The 18721-nt window shown below is 34.5% G+C and overlaps 1 protein-coding gene across 2 annotated transcripts in view; it reads right to left on the minus strand.

Annotated features, from left to right (window-relative positions):
- Positions 1 to 18721, minus strand: part of LOC150093796 (uncharacterized) — a 544781-nt gene that overhangs the window by 273992 nt on the left and 252068 nt on the right. For both annotated transcript variants that reach the window (XM_090413179.1, XM_090413180.1), the window contains exons 10-11: positions 18372 to 18465; positions 7526 to 7595 (exon numbers count right to left, since the gene is read on the minus strand). In XM_090413179.1, the coding sequence (XP_090269305.1) occupies positions 7526 to 7595; positions 18372 to 18465 (164 nt within the window). The remainder of the gene's footprint in view (positions 1 to 7525; positions 7596 to 18371; positions 18466 to 18721) is intronic.

The raw sequence follows: 18721 nt of genomic DNA on the forward strand, positions 1-18721 counted from the left end.
TAGAATAACTCTAACCTCAAATCTCTAAAGGCACAAACATACTGAAAATACTGCCTCCTCTGCATCCAAAAAATGAGGTTTCCTCTTTCACTTGAGGTATCACTCTACCTCCAAAGTTTTCCATCTTTACAAAACAAAAATTCGCCTGACTGCTGAATATTGCTCTCACATCTAGGGTAGTGTTCCTAGAAGCTCCTTTAAACTACTGGATTCTGCACAGAAAAGAGTAGATACATTTTTTAATAACCCCTCTCTAATACACTTCACTCACTATCAGAGAATGTGCAGTTTCTGCTGCTTACATCTTCTACAAATACTTTTACTACCACTGTTCATCAGAATCAGCATCAATACCCCCACCCTACTCTATCAAATCCATTCAGATATGTACTGCAACTAATCAACACTCCTTCACAGTTCAACTGCAAACCTATGAAACTCCTTTTCATTCTTCCTTACTATTACTACTGCCCTCTAGAACCTCCCTGATTATGTTCACCTTATATGAATGCATATGGAGAATTTATTCACACGATATTGGTCAAACTATAGTCCTACCATCAGAAACTGCCTAGCAATCAAGAAATTTATCATCATGTTTGGCATTGAATGCTATTGCTACCTTTCCTTCTTACCTTGATCACTGTTGTCATAATATATGACATTCTATATTTACTATTAAGCAGGATCTTGCTGTTTTAGTCCTCTTCATTTCAGTAACACCAATTATGCTTGTGTGCTCCTCCATATTTTCTGCCAGTTCAAATTCTTTTCCGCTGATGCTTCTTGTGTAGATCTTGCCTACCATCAAGTTCTGCTGACATTGAGGTTGTTCTAGTAGCTGATTAAAAAAAAAGGTGTGCTTCCATATTAGTACAACAATTGAGATTACAGATAACTGCTGGGTGATAAAAATCAAATCTCATCTGGGTATTGACTTTCCCAGAATCATCATCACTAAAAGGGAGTGTAATTTGCAGGACACTGAGGCATGGTGATATGAAGTTAACTACTTGCACATACTCTAATTCAGGTGAAAGCTGGTCTTGTTTATGTACTGTGATGTGAAAATGGAACTCTTTATATGTTATAAAGTGGAAAATCAAATAATGAATAGTATAAGACTGTTGTTCTGATTAAGAGTTTACTTACTTAATCCTCTTCACTCCACCTGGAAGCATAGGTCTTCCACCACCATTTTCCACTGGACTCTGTTTTTTGCTTCTGCTTTTATTTGGTTCCAGTTTTTATTAATATTTGTTATTTTTTTCCGTATTATTCTTTTCCATGTTTCTCTTGGCCTTCCTCATCTTCTTTTACCCTGTGGATTCCAATCTAGAGCCTGTTTACTATTATTTTATCTTCTTTCCTCAACACATGCCCCAACCATTTCCTTTCACGTATCTGTTGCAACATGGGTTTCTGGTTTATTCTCTGCCATAATTCTTCGTTTGATATTCGTTCTGGCCAATATATTCCCAGTATCATTCCTAAACACTTGTTTAGGAAGACTTGGGCACTGTTAACTATCTTTTTGTTTAACATCAAAATTTCTGATCCATACATTAGTATTGCCTTTACATTTGAGTTAAATATTCTCATTATAGTTTTTATAGACAAATTTTTGTTTTTCCAAATATTTCTAAGTTGGTTGAAAGTTGAATACGCCCAGCTGTTTCCTTCTATTTATATCTTCAGTAGTTCCTCCTTTTATTGATACTATTGAACCAAGGTATATGAATTGTTCTACTTCTTTAAGCGGTATTTCTTCTCTTGTTATTTGTTTAGCATTTATTTTCATCAACATTGTTTTATTTTTATTTATCGTAAGACCAACTTTTCTGGCTGTTTCTATAAGTGTTGTTGTTGTTTTTTGTTCTATATGTTGATGCTTCTGTAAAAGTAAGAAGATATCATCTGCAAAATATAGATCGTTGAGTTGGTTTTGAAGTAACCATTGTAATCCTGTATTTCCATGAGATACTTTTCTCATCACCCAGTCTACGACAATTAAAAACATAGGGGAGAGTATACAACCTTGCCTTACTCCTGTCTCTGTTTTAAATGGTTCTGAGAGGATATTTCCATGTATTACTTTAATTTCAAAATCTTCATACATTTTTTAATTATTCTTATTCTTTTTTTCTGGGAGTCCATAATTTCTAAGTAATTTCCATAGGAAAGATCTGTTTATACTGTCGAAAGCTTGTTCAAAATTGATAAAATTTAAATATAAACTTGCCTGCCATTCCAATGATTGTTCTATGATAATTAGTAAAGTAGCAATGTGGTCAGTGCATGATCTATTGGCTCTAAATCCTGCCTGTTCTTAGTTGTTTTTCTATTTTTATTTTGATTCTTTCTAGTATTATCCTTGTTAGTATTTTACTTATAACACTCAGCAATGTTATACCTCTCCAATTTTTGCATTCAGATAGTTCCCTTTTTTGGGTAATTTAACCAGTAATCCAGTATTCCATTCCTTAGGCCACTCTTCTTTCTGCCATATCTCATTTAGTAATGGATATAATATCTCTGCTATAAGTTTTGGATTTGCTTTTAGTATATCGCCTAGTATGTTGTCTGCTCCCAGTGCTTTACCTGTTTTGATCTGAGTTATTGCTTTTGTAATTTCTATTTTTGTTATTTCGTTCAAATTTATATCTAATGATGCATTTTGTTTATTTAATTCTAAGCTCTGGTCGCCATCAGTCATTTCTTGAAATTTCTCTGAGAAGAATTCCACCCATCCAGTTATCTCTTTTTTTTCATTTAATAATAATTTTCCTTCTTTATTGTATATAGGAACTATCCATTTGTTTCTTTTTCCACTTAATTTCCTTGTAATATCATACACCTTTCTAGTATCATTTATATATGCAGCATCCTCTGCCTCTTGTGCTAGATTCTCTATGTATTTTCTTTTATCATTTCTTGCACTCCTTTTTATTTCTTTGTTAATTGTTCTATATTATTATTATTATTATTGCATAACACCTCCAGGGAGTCCAAAGACTCATCGAGGGAGGGCACCTACTCTACAACTCTTCATCTTCACTAACAGCAACTACCTTCATCATCTACACCAACACCATCTACTGCCGATCACCACTAGTATCACAGACCATCACATATCTTTCTACTTGTTCTTATTCAACATTTTTGCCAATCTGTAGCAGTTTCTCTTTTATTCTATCTCTCTCCTCTATTTTTAATTTGATGTTTTCTGATATCCATTCCTTGTCTGTATTAGTTCGAAATCCCAATATCTTTTCTGATGTGTTTATTAGTATGTCTTTAATCTTAGTCCATTTTTCCTCTATGTTATCTCCTTCTCTTTTTTCGAGTTTATCCCATTTATCCTATAGAGTTGTTATAAATTTATTTCTAATCTCTTTGTTTTTGATTTTTTTTTAATTCTAAACCTCTTCCTATTGTGCACTGTTTGTTTATTTTTAAATATTTTTACTTTCATGGTAGCTGTTAGGAGAAAGTGATCTGAATATGCCTCGGCTCCTCTTTTAACTCTGACATCCAGGAGTCATTTTCTCCAATTCCTTGATTGGAGAAAATGTACATGGTCTATTTGGTTTGTCTTTCTATCTGGTGCTATCCATGTCCACTTGTGTATTTTTTTTATGTTGGAAGAGACTCCCTCCTATTACAAGCTGACTGAACATACAAAAGTCTATAAGTAACTCTCCATCTTCATTTATTTCTCCTTCTGCATACTTTCCCATAACAGTTTCTTTATTAGTATTATTATTTCCAACCTTAGCATTAAAGTCTCCAATTATAAGTTGCATCTTTTTTATTTGTTGTTTCTATACTTCTCTGTAGCATGTTATAAAAATTATCCTTTTCTTCCTGGATCGCATCATTTGTTGGTACATATATAGCAGTTATTGTGATGTTCTGCTTGCCAGCTTTAAATCTAGCGTTTATTATTCTTTCGGATATTGGGTTCCACTCCATTAGTGCATCATGAGCTTTCTTTGTCATCATTAGTGCAACTCCCTTTGTGTGGTCATTCATATTTTGGTTCCCAGAGTAGATTAACTAATGACCAGAGTTTAATTTGATTTTTCCAGTTCCTATCCATCTCGTTTTGCTTAATCCCATTATTTCTAGTCTGTATTTTTCTAGAACTCTCGAGACTTGGTATGCTTGTCTTTTGGTAAGGTGTCTGTCACTTTCTTCCACACCTCTGCTTCTCCAGAAGGGCTTTCACAGAGGTGCCTTGTGTTCATGGCAGTTCGTGTTCTATTTTCTTCATCCGGTATCACATTTTGGAAGGTTTCAGTTTGCATAGCAAAGATTTTTTTCTGAGACTGGGTGGCTAGCCCTGCGCTCAACCCTCGCCATTTATCTGCTTGGGACCGGCATGTCAAGTTTTCACTAAGCATGGCTGGGTTGATTAAGAGTTTACCATACCTTAAATACTAAAGTTTTTTTTTAAAATACACTTGTGTTTTCTTTCAGAGCAGTTAGACATGAATGCCATACAGTGTACTTCATGTGGCTTTTCAGTTAATGACAGTTCCTGTTTTATCTTTCCTTTTATGTGAATTGTCCATATGACAATACCCAAACAGTGAGATCATCTTTCTTTCTGACTTCTGATGTCCACAAATCCAACTAGTTTTTCTTTTTTTCTGCTGACCAAACAAAGAAATGCTGAGGTGTTTACTATAAACTGTAATTTAATGCAAATCAGCTTCAGAATATCTGGCAATCCCTTTCATTTAATCAGCATTCTTAATCTTTTCTTTACTTCTCCTTCCAAGAAAACTGAGGAAGTTACTTCTCCTCTGAATAACTGACCATAATCTTGAAGTTGCTCCTGTGGAATGCCAAACTGTCTTCATCCACTCTCATCCTGCTTACACAACATTACAATGCCACAAAGCAGAATGACCTCTGGAACTTTGCTCTTCCTTTCCATATCCCCATCCTCTCCTTGATCAAGTTGCAGAAATTATCTTTATTGGAAGGAAATCCATGATTCTGCACCAAATTCAAAATTCCTACTCAATATTCAAGCCTTGATTTTCTAATATGCCAAAAAATTTAGCATATTGCAAGTGACTTGATAAAGAAACACAAGCTTATTCACAGCCTACACTGAAACCCACAATTCAAATTAACCACCAAGAAATCTGAATCTGACTTTGAAAGAGTTAAATGCAGAAAACTCACTTCTTGCATAAATGGCACTCCTGGCTTATAGTCTCTCATGAAAGTCCATTATATATGACTTTTGCTCATCTGTGTTTCCACCTCTCTCCCTCACTCACCCACCTGCCCATCCTGATGGCACTACTGAAACAGCTTAATGTCAGATTCTAGTAGATTGGAATATAGCTTTCATAGTACTGATCTATAAAAAGGGAAATAAAACTGAATGTGAGACAAAAGAATTTTGGTACTAAGTGTTCCTGATAACATTTACACAAACATATTACAGGAGAGGCTAAGAAAAATTTTGGGAGAGGAAATCGAAGAACAAGCTAAATTTGAGCCAAATAGATGTTCTCAGAATCAGATTTTCACTTTGATATGTTTGCATCACAGTGATCGAGACTATCTCACTGCCACAATTTTGTGTTTGTATATCAGCAGACTCTACTTACATTACTGGTAAATGAATTGTGAATGATTTACTTTTGTGATATTATGTGTGTGTACTATAAGTTCTTGGGTGGAGCAAATAACATATGATCCTATAGACTTGCATATTTGCATTTACAATGGATATAAATTTAGAAAAAAAAAATATGGAGAAAGGGAAAGAGATTTGTTTGCAAAATATAAATCACTAACCAATAATAAACACATTTAGTAGCTCAGAAAATAACTATGGGGATGGTGGAGTACTAATCCAGTGAACTAATAATGTTGATTAGGTGATTCATTAAGGCATGACAGGAATACATGTGGGTTGATGAAAGTAACAAATCATTGTGTACAATTTGTTGTACTTATGTTATTTATTTATGTTTTATTTATATTTCACTTAGTTTTTAGCCAGTTTGGCTAAAACTGGGTGGTTAGCGTATCTGCTGTCCAGCCAAAAGGCTGCAGGTTCAAATCCCAGCATGGGCATGGATGTTTGCGATTGTCTGTGAAAATACTAGTAGTCGATAGTAGATAGCATTGGTGTAGATGATGTAGTTCGCTGCAGTTGGAGACGGAGAGCTGTAGAGTAGGTGCTCTCCCTCGATGAGTCTTTGGACTCCTTGGATATTAATGATAATAATAACATAAGCCTAGTTAGGAAGATATGACTCATGCAAACTTTTGTATGAGTCATATCTTCAGGTAGGTAAAATAAGCATAAAAACAAGAATATCATTTCTAGTCAAGTAGAAATAATATTCTTTTCCTCCTGAGCAAGATGGAATTTTGCTCAGGAGGGGGAAAAAAACTCTGGAATATCATAATATTATGGAGATAACTTATTTTTCTTAACACCCTAGACAGGATTCAAATCTAGATCTTTTCAACCAAAGAGTATCATTGATACTGACTAAGCTCCAGAGGCTCCTTTAGAATAGCCTTCCTTATACTGTATTTAAGAAAGACCACAAACTCCAGCTGATCTTGGAACAGATCAACAGGTTACCACTTGGATGCACATGGCACTTATGTACTCTAGGTTTCACAACCTCTAGTGTGCAGAATTGATAAACAAGCACTGATAAATATGATCCTATCATCTTATGATCATAGCTATCCTCCTACTAAATCTAAACAAATAAATGAACCCATTTTAATGCTTAATCTTACAGAATTAATATAGCCTTAAACATGCTTTAGTTACTTCAACTAAATAAGGTATTAAATATTACTTTAATTCTCTCTTCTTTCATATTTCAATTAATATGATGAATAATGTTTAACACCTAAGTTCTCTAACACAGCTTTGTATATATGTCAAGTTAGCATCTATCACCAAAGGATCTACATAATTGTCTATTAATGTTTTCCTGCAAGTAAGATTTTGAAGACTTAAAGCCTCTGCATCTAGTAATGATTACACTAATTCAGTTAAATAGAATAAATACTAGCAATTTATGTATTTTTAATTAAACAAAAAGAAATGTATCATTCCTATTGAATATAATATGTTTTTTAGAAAACAGAAATGCATAGAAACAGAATTTTCTTTAAATAAAAAATAAGTACAGTAGTTATAAAATGTTTGCTACTAATTCTCAATTTATAAATGAATAGTTGATATTTTAAAACTCGGTGATTTCATGATAAAAACCTTGCCAAATATAATTTAGTGAATGGTAAATTGATGTCAGGCAGCAATAACTGCCTAATATCAATTTACTGCTCACCAACTGAACCTGTGAACCTGCTACTCCGATTCATCTTTCATTCTAACTAAGTCTGTCCTCTGGAAGAGCAACCTCTATTCCCCCCCCCCACACACACACTTTAGCCCTGCTATTATCAAGAGTGAAGGTTTTGCAACCTCTCATGTACAGAGGAGTAATTAAAAAAAAATACTTACAAGGCTGTATTTTCTTGTTTACACTGACACACATGTTGACATTCTTCTCCAAAATGATCTTCAGGACAAGCTGAAAGAGAATTTTAAATGTAAATAACTATTTGGGAACACTGATCAAGTGTAAATGGATAAGTATTTTAATACCAACTAGTTTCACCAAACTTAAGCTGTTGGCATCATAAGGGTACAAGTACTGAGGTTAAAACATATCATAAAATAGATCTTAACTGTAAATTCTAAAAATTATAGTTACAAACTAAAATAGCATTGAACGTGAATATACACCTATCACGTGTACATGATTTACTAGTTGTTGCTAAGGAACGTTCTATAGTTAACATTAAAGTTCATTTCTTGTGTGTTCAGAGATCTAATTAGGGTTTTCCATATCTCTGGAAGCATTAAACCTTGGTTCCTGTTAAGGTTATCTACAGTATGTGCGACTGTGGCTGCTTCTTTAAACATTCGAGAGCAGTAGTCTTCCTCTACGTAAGGGGTACAACTTTTGTCCCACTCAATGATATGGTTTGTTTTAACATAACCAATGTGTTCCTTCTGCCTAATCTCGAGGCTTCTCGAAGCCTGGCCGATGTAACTTGAACCACACGAGCATGGGATATTACAGACTCCAGCATACTTATAGAAAGGATGGGTATCTTTTGGAGATCGTAGTAGTTTATGAATTGTTTCTATAGGTTTGAATGTCACTCTTATTTTGTGTGGTTTGAGGAGATTAGCGAGCTTGTTAGAGATACTGCTTACATACGGAATGGCAATTGTTGTAATATATTGAGTGTCTTCTCATTCTCTTTGTGGTGGCTCAGAGAAAAGGATTTTGTTGATGAGTCTTCGTGGATAGCCATTCAAGGCGAGGTTATTAGATATCAATGTTAATTAATCTTGAAGGTCCTTTTCATCTGTTGCAATGTGGACAGCTCTTTTCTTTGGTATGCGTACTATGCTGAGTTTGTGAGAAATGTAGTGTGAGGAGCTGAAATGTAGATAACATCCTGTATTCGTAGGCTTCCATAGACTGATAGGTTCAAAAGGCCATTAACTTGCTTCTTAATTAAGATGCAAGTTTTTTTGCTTGGTGATACTATAAACTAAAGATGCCAAGAAATTATATTCTTGTTATAATCCTTTATCCAAGTGTAAGCAAACAATGTTTTCATATGAAGTATCTTCAGAACTGGACTACTTGTATATAGAGGCTAATGACGTCACATCAATTGCCTTAGTATCCCATAATGCAAAGCACACATTCTTACATGTGTGTATAATGATATACATTATGGCAAGGTACAGTAGGGAATATATCATTGCAGCCACTTAGAGAAAATATAGTCAATAACCTCAGTTGAGATAATAATTTTGCCATCACTGACAGAAAATTGCTTGTTCTTGAAATCATGACTGGCATTACATCTTTGATTCGGTGATTAACAATACAGTGATTAAAAATATTTGTTTGGATATGGATAGCATTCAGATAAACTCCAAACTATGCCAAAGCAACATTCCACCTAAAGAAATATCATTTTTTAAAAACTTATACTACAACAACAACAAAACTGTTATGCCCAAAACAAATAAGGATAATGAAACCATGAAAATGGAACAAGCAGAATATAACAGAAAAAAAAAGAATAATCTTTACATAGTGGATTTTAGATGAAGATCCCACTAAATTACAAAAGCAAAAATATACACATTAATTAAAATAGTTACATCTTAGTCCAAAGAAATTAGCAAAAAACCAATTACCTATTGAAGAGCACCATATATCTGAAGTGGTTTTACAATGTTAGACAATGTCAGAATAGCTGTCCCAAGTTTTCCAAACCCAATTTGGATGCATGGACTAACTTGCAACACAATTAACAATATCACTTTACTCTCTCACAGGCAACTCTCCCTCCATCATTAAAAAATTCAATTCACTTTAAAACCTTAATTATAAATAAATAAGTAAACTAAAAGATTCAGACATTACAGTCAGTTTTGATTTTAGTTGCCAATGTACCACTGAAAGAGACTCTTGACCTTATTAAGCCACTACCCCCCCCCCAAGGACATATTTGAATTATTCAAATTCACCATACATTAATGGGGGGGGGGGGAGATAGAAAGGAAAAATATACAAACAGCTAGATGGAAATGCAATGAGTTCCCTTTCATTTCTCTAACTTAGAAAATTTCCATATGGAATTTTGAGAAAACCAAGCACTTAACACAGCTACACACAACCATCAGTCAAGTTACATGACATAGATTATGTGTTTGCTATTTGTCTCCATGGCCTGAACATTTTAGATACATTTTTAGCAGCCAAGATTCGAAAATACAGTTTGCAAAAAACTGCCTTCCCTTTCTACACACATTAGTTATATAACCACCAAATGGTTCATTAATCTTGTAAATACACACCAGAATGTACTCACATATGCATTAATACCATCTCGGCAGCATGGCATTCTCAAAACACACACAGAGAAAGAGAGAGAGCTGAGCTATTTGTTCAAATGACACAGCGCTTGCCACTGAACTAAGGTATCTCAGCTACTCCTTTTTTTATTTATTTTATTATTATTATTTTTTTAACAAATCTGGTATGGGTGCTTAGACATTGACTACCACTCATGTAAATGTTTAATGAAAAACACACATTGAAAATTAATAATTAACTGAATTTATTTAGCTAATTAGATTGCAAGCCATATTTTGCCTTGGTCACCAAGGCATCTTCAAGAAATACCAAGCACAATCTTCAAGACTATTGGCAGTACGATGTAGCTGAATTTGTTTAAGTTTCAAAAAGTGTACTGTTGTGATAGATTCCAGGAACAGTCTTTCTGATTGGTATCTGTTGCTGTATAAGAAGGTTTTCTCCATTGAATCTGGTGGTCTGTATCCATAGCATGTTCTGTTACCCAAGATTAGCTGTAGTGTAGATGGACATATTTTCTGTGTTCTTATAGATGAATATTAGCTGTTCTTCCAGTTTGTCTGAAGTATTTAAGTTTCCAGAATCAAGGGATACTGTAGACACCAAGGTGATCTTCAGGTGAGCAGATAAGGGTAGCTAATTTTTGATATGACCTGAAGGAGGTCTGTATGTTATACCTTTTAAGAATGTGTGTAGGTGCAATTTTTTCTGAGGTGCCCCAGATGTAAAAAAAAAAAGTGTTCTGGATTGGAAGGGGGGGGTTGTTAGATGGGCAGAGAGGTCTGCTGATTTGCGAATAGGAAAGCCTCTGCTAAAAATATGTGACGAATGTGACTGAATGAAGTGAAGAGTTTGGTGTAACTTGAAGGAGATGGGCCTAGCTCTATTAGATAAGGTTTTGAAAACAACACACTCATAATAAGGCTTAATAGTATAAACAACACTAAGAGAGAAAAAATACACTTAATTTCTATCTCTGAAAATGCTGCTAGTAAAGAATTTGAAATGATTAACAAGCGCCATCTGAAAAAATTTGCAGCGCTTCAACAGCATAGCTGTTCCTGACTGCAACTACAACTAGACTGTGTAGTAGTAAATCTATTCATTGCAAACACTCTCAGAGGATGAAATCAACGCACTTAGTAGTGGGCATAATTATGCCATCATGCCCCAAAAAGTACTAGTTTTAAAAATTATTACCAGCATAGAACGTGGTATCTATGAACTTGCACCCAAAGTGGATAACAACAATCAGTTGGTTGTGGTTAATATTGTAAATGCAAACTTCCCAAGAATAAACAAATTATTGTAACTAAAGTAAATGAGGGAAAATAAAAATCCCAAAAGAAAAATGCACACAAACTATTAAAAAAAGTTACATCCTGGCCTAAAGAAATTATCCTTATCATGTCACACCACCCTGGATATATGAGGTCTCTATAATTCACAAACTCAATACTCCCCTTCATCCAATAATAGACAGCATAGACAACCCCATCTACAAACTGACTAAACATTTATCCAAATCACTTTCCTCCCTTATAGGTAAACTCTCTCTCATCTATTAGCAACCCTTTGCACTTTAAAAAATTAATAGAAAATCTAACTCTGAACAGATTCTGAGATCATCTCACTTTTCACTGATGTATCTTTAACAGAGACCATTGACCTTATTAACACATATCCCCCCCCCCCACAACAGAGTTGAATTATTCAGAATTTAGCTTTGTGAAAAATGGATGAGAAAGAATTTTGTGTAGCGATTAAACGTTACTTTTTGAAAGGCAAAACAGCTCAGGAAACCAAAGCTAAGCTTGATAAACATTATGGTGAGGCTGCACTTTCAATTAGAATGGTTTATAAGTGGTTTAGTAACTAACTTTCTAAGTGGCCATATGAACACAGGTGACGCTGAACATTCTGGACGCTCTGTTGATGTAGCTACTCCAGAAATTATTGAAAAAAAACCATGATATGGTGATGGATGATAGAAAAGTGAAGGTGTGTGAAATTGCTAAGGCTGTGGGCATCTCAAATGATTGCACACATAATATTTTACATGAACATTTAGATATGAGAAAACTATCTGCAAGATGGGTGCCATGTTTGCTCACACTGGATCAAAAGCGTCAAGTGTGAACTGATGAAAGGACAGCTTGAAACTATTTCAATGGAATCCAGAGGAATTTTTGCATCATTTTGTAACAGTGGACGAAACATGGATTCATCACTACCAGCCTGAGATCAAAGAACAGTCAAAACAATGGGTTGTAAGCAGGGAATCTGCACCAAGGAAAGCGAAAAACTGTCGTTTCTTCAACAGGAAAGGTTATGGCCACCGTCTTCTGAGATCTCTGACATAATCTTCATAGACTTCTTGGAAAAGGGCAAAACAATTACCAGAGTGTATTATTCGTCTTTGCTGGATTGTTTAAATAATGAAATAAAGGAAAAACGACCACGCTTGGCAAAAAAGAAGATTCTTTTTCACCACAACAATGCACCAGCTCACTCTTCTGTAATTGGGACTGCAAAATTGTTCGATTTACGCTATGAAGTCCTTTTGCATCCCCTCCCACTCTCCAGATTTGGCTCCCGCGGACTAGTCTGTTTCCAAACATGAAAAAATGGCTGGCAGGAAAGAGATTTTCATCAAATGATGAGGTGATTGCCAAAATAACTGCCTATTTTGAAGAGTTGGACAAATCATACTATATGGACAGGATCAAAAAACTCGAGAATCGTTGAACTAAGTGTATAGACCTCTAAGAAGACTATGTTGCAAAATAAAAAATGTTTGTCCCCAAAAAATTATGTTTTCTTCATTTTTGCACGGACTCATCGAACAACCCTCATAGATGTGCCTAATTAATTTGTACTGTAGTCTTTGTGTTGTACATTAGAATTGTTCAAACTAATCTCATTGTCATACCAGATTGTTGTCATGACTGTCCCCACAAAACTGGTTTTGTGCTCTGAAGAAAGATGCTAGATAGAATATTAGCAAAATATCAGCAATAAGTTAATAGTTATTTTCTTACCAGTTAGTGTTCTCATATATACTGTTAAAATTTATTAAAATATCATATTATATATTGGTGGGATTATGCTAAAAGAAACTCAACAGGCTAGGGATCTTGGAATTTTACTAATAAGAAGTTGAAGTTCAAGAAAATTATAGCAACGGTTGCAAATACAATTTGGAAGATAACTGCAATGCCAAAATGAACCTTGAAATGTAAAGATAAGGCATTTTTACCTCTTTACCAGGCCTTGATGAGACTTCACTTGGATTATTGTGACCAGGTCTGGTTTTCTGGTTTCAGTCATGATTCTTATATGTGTGAGAGAGAGAGAGAGAGAGAGAGAGAGAGAGAGAGAGAGAGAGAGAGAGAGAGAGAGAACAAAGAGTATTCAAAATGATATCAGGATTTAAATTAATGGACATTTCAAAAGTTTTGCATGAAGTTCAATATTAAATACAGTAGCTACTACATCCTTTAATTTTTACTGACTTAAAACAGACCATGATAATTCTTTCTTTTAAGGTTACACGATGGTCAGCATTCATAGTGAAGAATTTATGGAAACACAACACACGTGTTAGAATAATTACTTAACATTAAGCAAGTAACAATCGACATTTCAACCTCTGTATTGAGGTCATCATCAGGAAAACATACATATGCACAAGATACAAGCTACATGATACTGCACTACACAAAAGTAAGATTAATCTAGATGTTTCTCATTTATCCTAGCCTGACTTCTGGTGGGAAAAAAAAAAAACATACATTAAACAATTTCTAGAGTCCTTTCGTATTGGGATTTTCTTTCATCTAGTGTTGTTCTGGTTGCTATATGAGTTGAAGATGGATCCTCCACATTCTTGGAATAATTAATCCATTATTTTTATTCGATTTGGATGATGTCTCAGAATTTCACAAGCTTTTTTGAATTTTCTTTCAAACCAGGTTTTGGTGCAGTGCAGGGACTTAATACCTTTCCAGTCAATTCTGTGGCATGTTTGGAGTGCATGGTCTGATAGACCTGCTTTTCCAGTGGCGGTATTTAATGTGACATTTGTGTTCATCTTTTCTGATTGGGATTGTGTATCATGTTTCCCCTATGTAAGGTAGGTTACAGGTACACTGAGTTTTGTAAACCATAAAAGATACAAGCTACATGATGCTGCACTACACAAAAGTAAGATTAATCTAGATGTTTCTCATTTATCCTAGCCTGACTTCTGGTGAAAAAAAAAAAAAAAACCTACATTAAACAATTTCTAGAGTTCTATTTCTAGGTGGGAAAGCTATGGAAGAGGATCTTTGGAGGAGATAAGTAAGTTTCTTAATTTTGCAGGGATTTTAAAGGTTGTCTTAATGTTGCATTTAAGTAGTGTTTATCTATTTTTTCTGAAATTCCCCTGATGCAGGGTATGGCTATGGCATTATTGTAATCTTTTTATGCTTTTAATGGCATTTTTATGGAAGAACAACACAAATGTATTCAATTCACCATCAAAATAAAAAACAACGACTCTTTTCCTTCTCTAGACACATCTTCCCTCAGGCTGCCTCTCCTTCACTGTCTACCAGAAACCCAAGCATAGAGGCCAATACATACATAAAAATTCATACCTCCATCCAACACAAAAACTAGGAGTCATCAGCACCCCCAAACACAGAGCACTAACAATTTGCTCCAATGAACAAGCTCTGAACCAAGAATTTGAAATTATTAACCTAACATTTGTAAAAAATGGCTACAATAAAAAAAATAGTTCACAAGGTCCTCCATAAAAATGCCATTAAAAGCAAAATAGATTACAAGAATGTTACTGGTTCCTGTTGGAGATATAAGAGTAGATAATTAAATCCAAGTTTACAGAAATGTTTTGAGAAAATTTGGGAAAATGAACAGATGATAATTATCTCTCATAACATAGTGCAGCATCATGTAGCTTGTAGGTTGATGATGACCTCAATACAGGTCAAAACGTCGATTGTTACTTGCTAATATTGCATCCTCACAGTGATTGCTTAGTTTCATGCAATAAACTAAGATAAGATTAACAATTCTCAAAATGCCATTCCAAATATCTTATCTGGAACAACACACATAAAATTAGTCATTTTATGAATGGTGTCCAAAATATATAACTTTAAATGACTACTTTTTGCAGGAAGAGAAGGATAAAAAAAATTCTAGGTCCATTATAGTTAAGCATACTAGAAATCTTATAGCTCACATATGCTGCTTTTTTAAAGTACAGGCATCCCTCGGTTTACGCCTCACTTCCATTCCTGAAAAAACGTGCATAAACCAAACCCAATTTTAATGGGAGGTACAAAGTTATGTTCCACGCAGTCAAAAAATATGCCCATGAAGTATGTGTAACATTATTATATTTAAAGCTTTGATAATTCATACATATATATTTGTTAAAATAAAATTATTAATAACGAAAACAAAACAAAATTATATACAAAAAATATGAAACTTCAAAAAGATATTATTACATATTTCTATGTTGAAGTTTCTGGTTTCGGATCACCTGCATTTTTTTTTTTTTTTGAAAAAAAGTATCCAGTGTTAACTGCCTAGATTTTCTTTTCCTTTCTTTAAAGAATTCAGTATAAGGTCAAATAGATGCGATTACGCTCCTTTTTACGTTCGCACTCCATTCCCAATCGTGATCCATTTCGCAGAGTTCATCAGTCAATGTCTCTATGCTTGCAAGGATACGCTGTAAATCAGCCATTTTTATATTTCTCAGAGGACCTTCTTCGTTTTCTTTCTCCTCCTTTGGATGTTGACTTAATTGTTTAGCTAATTCTTTTAAGTCTTCATTGGAAAGCGGTTTATCATGGCTCTCTAAGACTTCTGTCACATCTTCAGCTGTAATATCATCCAATCGCACCTCTTGTGCAAGCTTGGAAACGTCTTCAATAACATTCTCCTCTTGCTCTAATTCCTCAAAGTCATGCATAAATGCTGGAAGAAGTTTTCGCCATGCTCCTTTTAAACACTCTGCTGACACCTCGTTCCAAGCTGCCTTGATGTTGTTAATGCCCTTCAAAATATCAAATGACTGCCAATAGTCTTTAATAGTTTTTCCTGAAGTATCCAAGACTCTTACCATTTCCATAAATGTTATACGGAGGTAATAGGCTTTGAATATTGATATAATCCCCTGATCCATCGGTTGCAAAAGCAATGTGTTTGCGAGCATGTAAACAACCTTGACATCCAATGGCGTTCTTACTTCAGCAAGGTTTTGAGGATGTCCAGGGGCATTATCCAAGAGAAACAATGCCTTGGCTGGCAAATTATTTTCTTTACAGAAGCAAAGCACGGTAGGACAAAAATAATTTGTGTACCAATCTATAAAAATGTCTTGCGCAACCCAAGCTTTCTTGTTACATTTCCAATAGACTGGCAGCATGGCTTTTAGACCCTTGAAGGCGCGTGGCGTCTGTGAATGGTATACCAACATTGATTTAAGCTTCAAAGTTCCAGAGACATTTGCACCCAACAAAAGCATAAGTATTTTTTGCAGATTTAAAACCTGAAGCAGAACGTTCTTCACAGGAAATGAAAGTGCATGATGGCAATTTTTTCCAGTAGAGCCAGTCTCATTAACATTAAAAATGAGAGCAAGAGGATAACTTTCTTGTTCTACACAGTCTTGAAATTCTTTAGGAAAAGCAGCCGCTGCCGCAACATCTGCACTTGCCACCTCACCACATAATTTGAAACTATGGAAAAAAATGCAAACAAGTTCCTCCTTTCCCAACCCATTACTCATACACCGTACTAATGTACTATAGCAGCGGTTCCCAAATGGTGGGTCACAACCCGGCACTGGGCCATGAAAGCTAAATGCCGGGTTGCCTAAAAAAAGTCTCGAAAACCAATGTGTTTCGTTTTGGGGTTTTCTTTTTTTCATTAAACTCTAAAATACAAGTAAATAGCATTTAATCGGGACTAATGAACATATAATTTAATTAATAGAGACGAAAAACGTGCTCCCTCCATGTCACCATTTCACTCTCTTTGTTCGTGGTAAAGTAGCTCAACTAATAGCAAGGCTGCACGGCGGCAACTGCACCACCAGATGAATCGTTTGGCGGTCTGGTGTTTGTTTTACTCGCCCACCACATACTCACTCTTTATTACTTCATTACTTCGAGACTTAAATCTTATGAACCAACCTTTGCTTCCTAAAAATGTTTCTTCGCCTCCATCTGTCTTTTTAAGATCCTCAAAAATTGTTTTTGTTTTCTCAGTCATAACAGCCTGCGTCAGTGGAATGTTTTTCTGATTCAAGTCATCCACCTATAATAATAACTTTTCCATTTTTTCATGAAGTTAACCCCTGTCATAACTTACATGTTTTGCATTTAGTACTGCCATGGATTGTTGCACCGACTGTTTTATTCTATCTGCATTTTTCATAATTTTAGTAACAGCTGATGGAGGTAAGCTCATCCTTCTACAGACATTAGAACGTGTCTGTCCATCTTCCATTCTTTGAATCACTTCCATCTTCTTTTCAAGCGTGATTGATTTCCGCACCTTCTTAACACCAAGTTCTGCTAACTTCTCTGCACTTCTTTTATCAGACATGGTATGTAATTATGTACTTTATCAATTTAAATATGTATGTAAAAAAAAAAAAATTAAATAGAACAATTAGGTAGATTCAACAGTAAAACTAGGTATGATATATATATATATATATATTACTTTTTATAAATAAATATATATTAGTTAATTTCTTTGATTGAAATGGGTGTGATGTCATGCTCCCTTTACTTTCTTCAGTGTCATAGTAGCTCGGTAAACACTCAAACACTAGAGTGCCTGCTAGTGTCGTTTCTCAGTCAGACCACAATACAGTAAGAAAGCATGCGCAGGCATCCGGTGTTATTGTGAATCAGCATAAATTGAACCATCGTAAACCAAGGGTTGCCTGTATTATATTTTCAGTCAACAACAGAATATTTGGAAATTCAACCACTGTTCCATAAAATGATTCAAAACACAATATCATATGGTCACAATTCTAAAAGCAATCTATTCAGATAATGTTTGAGTAAAATTTGCTCTAAAGGAAGGGAAGGACTGAAGAATTCTTAGTTATTTGAGAATTCTTCAGTCCTTCCCTTCCTCTTCAGCAATCCAGATATCAAATTTGAACAACATCAAATCTGTTGATTTCAACCAAAACAAAGACTATCTATTTCATTCAATAGCAAAATTAACTTACTAGTGTTAAAAAACTAAAACCCAATAGAGAAATGAAACATTAAAAAACTTTTTTAATTAAAAATCACCTCCTTCAATTATCAATTTTTTAATGTAAAAAAAATTAAAACTGAAACTTACCTCTGATTTCACATAGAGTTCCTCGGAATCCAAGTGGACAAATGCAATCTCCACTAACAGGATTACAATGGGCATCATTCTCGCAGTCACAGATCTATAAAGAAACATTTAAAAAATAACTTTCTGCTAAATAAAATAAAAATAATAACTGACATCTTCAAACCTAGATGTTTTCTCAAACCATCAAAACATTTAAAAAACTTAAATTTATGAGTCGACATAACATAGCACCAGAAAAATAAGCACTTCATAATATAAATATTATATATACTTAAACATTTTGTAAAAAACAAAACATATCAAAATTAAAAGCAGTGATAAAATTAGTACATGCTCATTGTTCACAAATA

The sequence above is a fragment of the Typopeltis vanoorti genome, chromosome 23 (genome assembly GCF_054136105.1).
Source record: "Typopeltis vanoorti isolate ZY-2024b chromosome 23, IOZ_Tvanoo_1.0, whole genome shotgun sequence".
Lineage (NCBI taxonomy): Eukaryota > Metazoa > Arthropoda > Arachnida > Uropygi > Thelyphonidae > Typopeltis > Typopeltis vanoorti.